The sequence below is a fragment of the Anoplophora glabripennis genome, unplaced genomic scaffold (assembly GCF_000390285.2).
Source record: "Anoplophora glabripennis isolate ALB-LARVAE unplaced genomic scaffold, Agla_2.0 scaffold7031, whole genome shotgun sequence".
In the NCBI taxonomy this organism is placed as follows: domain Eukaryota; kingdom Metazoa; phylum Arthropoda; class Insecta; order Coleoptera; family Cerambycidae; genus Anoplophora; species Anoplophora glabripennis.
The window spans coordinates 2,608-3,477 of record NW_019423140.1 but is presented as its reverse complement, the minus strand read 5'-3'; the positions used below and the strand labels follow the sequence as shown (position 1 = coordinate 3,477).

Here is an 870-nt window from a genome sequence, read left to right as displayed (position 1 = left end):
ATGTGTGTCTATCATACTAGTTCTAGTGAGCAAAACAAATCCAAATTAGGTAGCAAATTATTTATTTTTTCAATACTGAAATATATTGTACATTCTAATGGCCATTCATTCGCCGTCAACGAGATCTAAAAATTAAACACTTTTCGTCGTCAAAAAAACGCGATTCGTAAAGTTAGTATTTTGTCCAAGCACCATTTTTGTCTATAACACTGAAATCTACATGGCATTGATAAAATTAATGTTTTTGTTATAATCCTCAGTGATGTTATCCCATGCGTTTTCAATTGCCTCCCAAAGTTCTTCGACATTAACTGGAAGTTTATGTCGTAAATTTTTTTCACCATATATCCCCAGGACTTTGACGACCAAGGTAAAACATCGATGTTGTTATCAATTAACCATTCTGACGACAATTATCCTGCTTGAAAGTGAAATTCTGAGGATACAGCATAGGCACAACAAACATCAGGACTTTGGCAGCTTATCCAAGCCCAAACGTTAATGGAGAATCTATCGCTGCGCTGTGTGGGTTTCACATAAGACATAAGGCTCCGAATACCTTATAATCTCTGGTGGGTAGACACGGACAGAAGCATCGGAGCAAGACTGAAAACTTTTTTCATCCGAAAATATAATATTCTCCCAGAAGTTGTCTGGGCTTCCTACAAATTGTCTTGCAAACTCTAACCTCTGTTCTTTATACTGGGGAGTCAAAGCAACTGTATTTGCGGCCACATAATTCTTCAGCTCCGAATCTTTCACCCGCTTCCTTGCAGTTCGCACTGATCCAGGAAAATTCGTCTCAAAGGAAGCCGCTACTGCCATGTCAAAAGGATTTATTCTTAGGTGGTGCTTACTTTTCGACGTCCA

At 38.5% G+C, this 870-nt stretch overlaps 1 protein-coding gene across 1 annotated transcript; it reads right to left on the bottom strand.

Moving 5' to 3' along the window:
- Positions 1-454: 454 nt before the first annotated feature.
- On the bottom strand, positions 455-845 carry LOC111693048. The gene is made up of 2 exons (XM_023457184.1): positions 560-845; positions 455-521 (listed from the first exon to the last, which is right to left on the bottom strand). The coding sequence occupies exons 1-2, from the start codon at positions 823-825 to the stop codon at positions 482-484; spliced, it is 306 nt and encodes a 101-aa protein (XP_023312952.1). The 5' UTR covers positions 826-845; the 3' UTR covers positions 455-481.
- Between the last annotated feature and the right edge of the window lie 25 nt (positions 846-870).

What these genes read in the sequence shown, in the direction of transcription:
- LOC111693048 (XM_023457184.1), bottom strand. Translation starts at nt 825, where the DNA reads ATGGCAGTAGCGGCTTCCTTTGAGACGAATTTTCCTGGATCAGTGCGA. An exon ending in TACCCACCAGAGATTATAAG is followed by an intron (nt 522 to 559) that starts GTATTCGGAGCC and finishes AAACCCACACAG; the next exon opens with CGCAGCGATAGATTCTCCAT.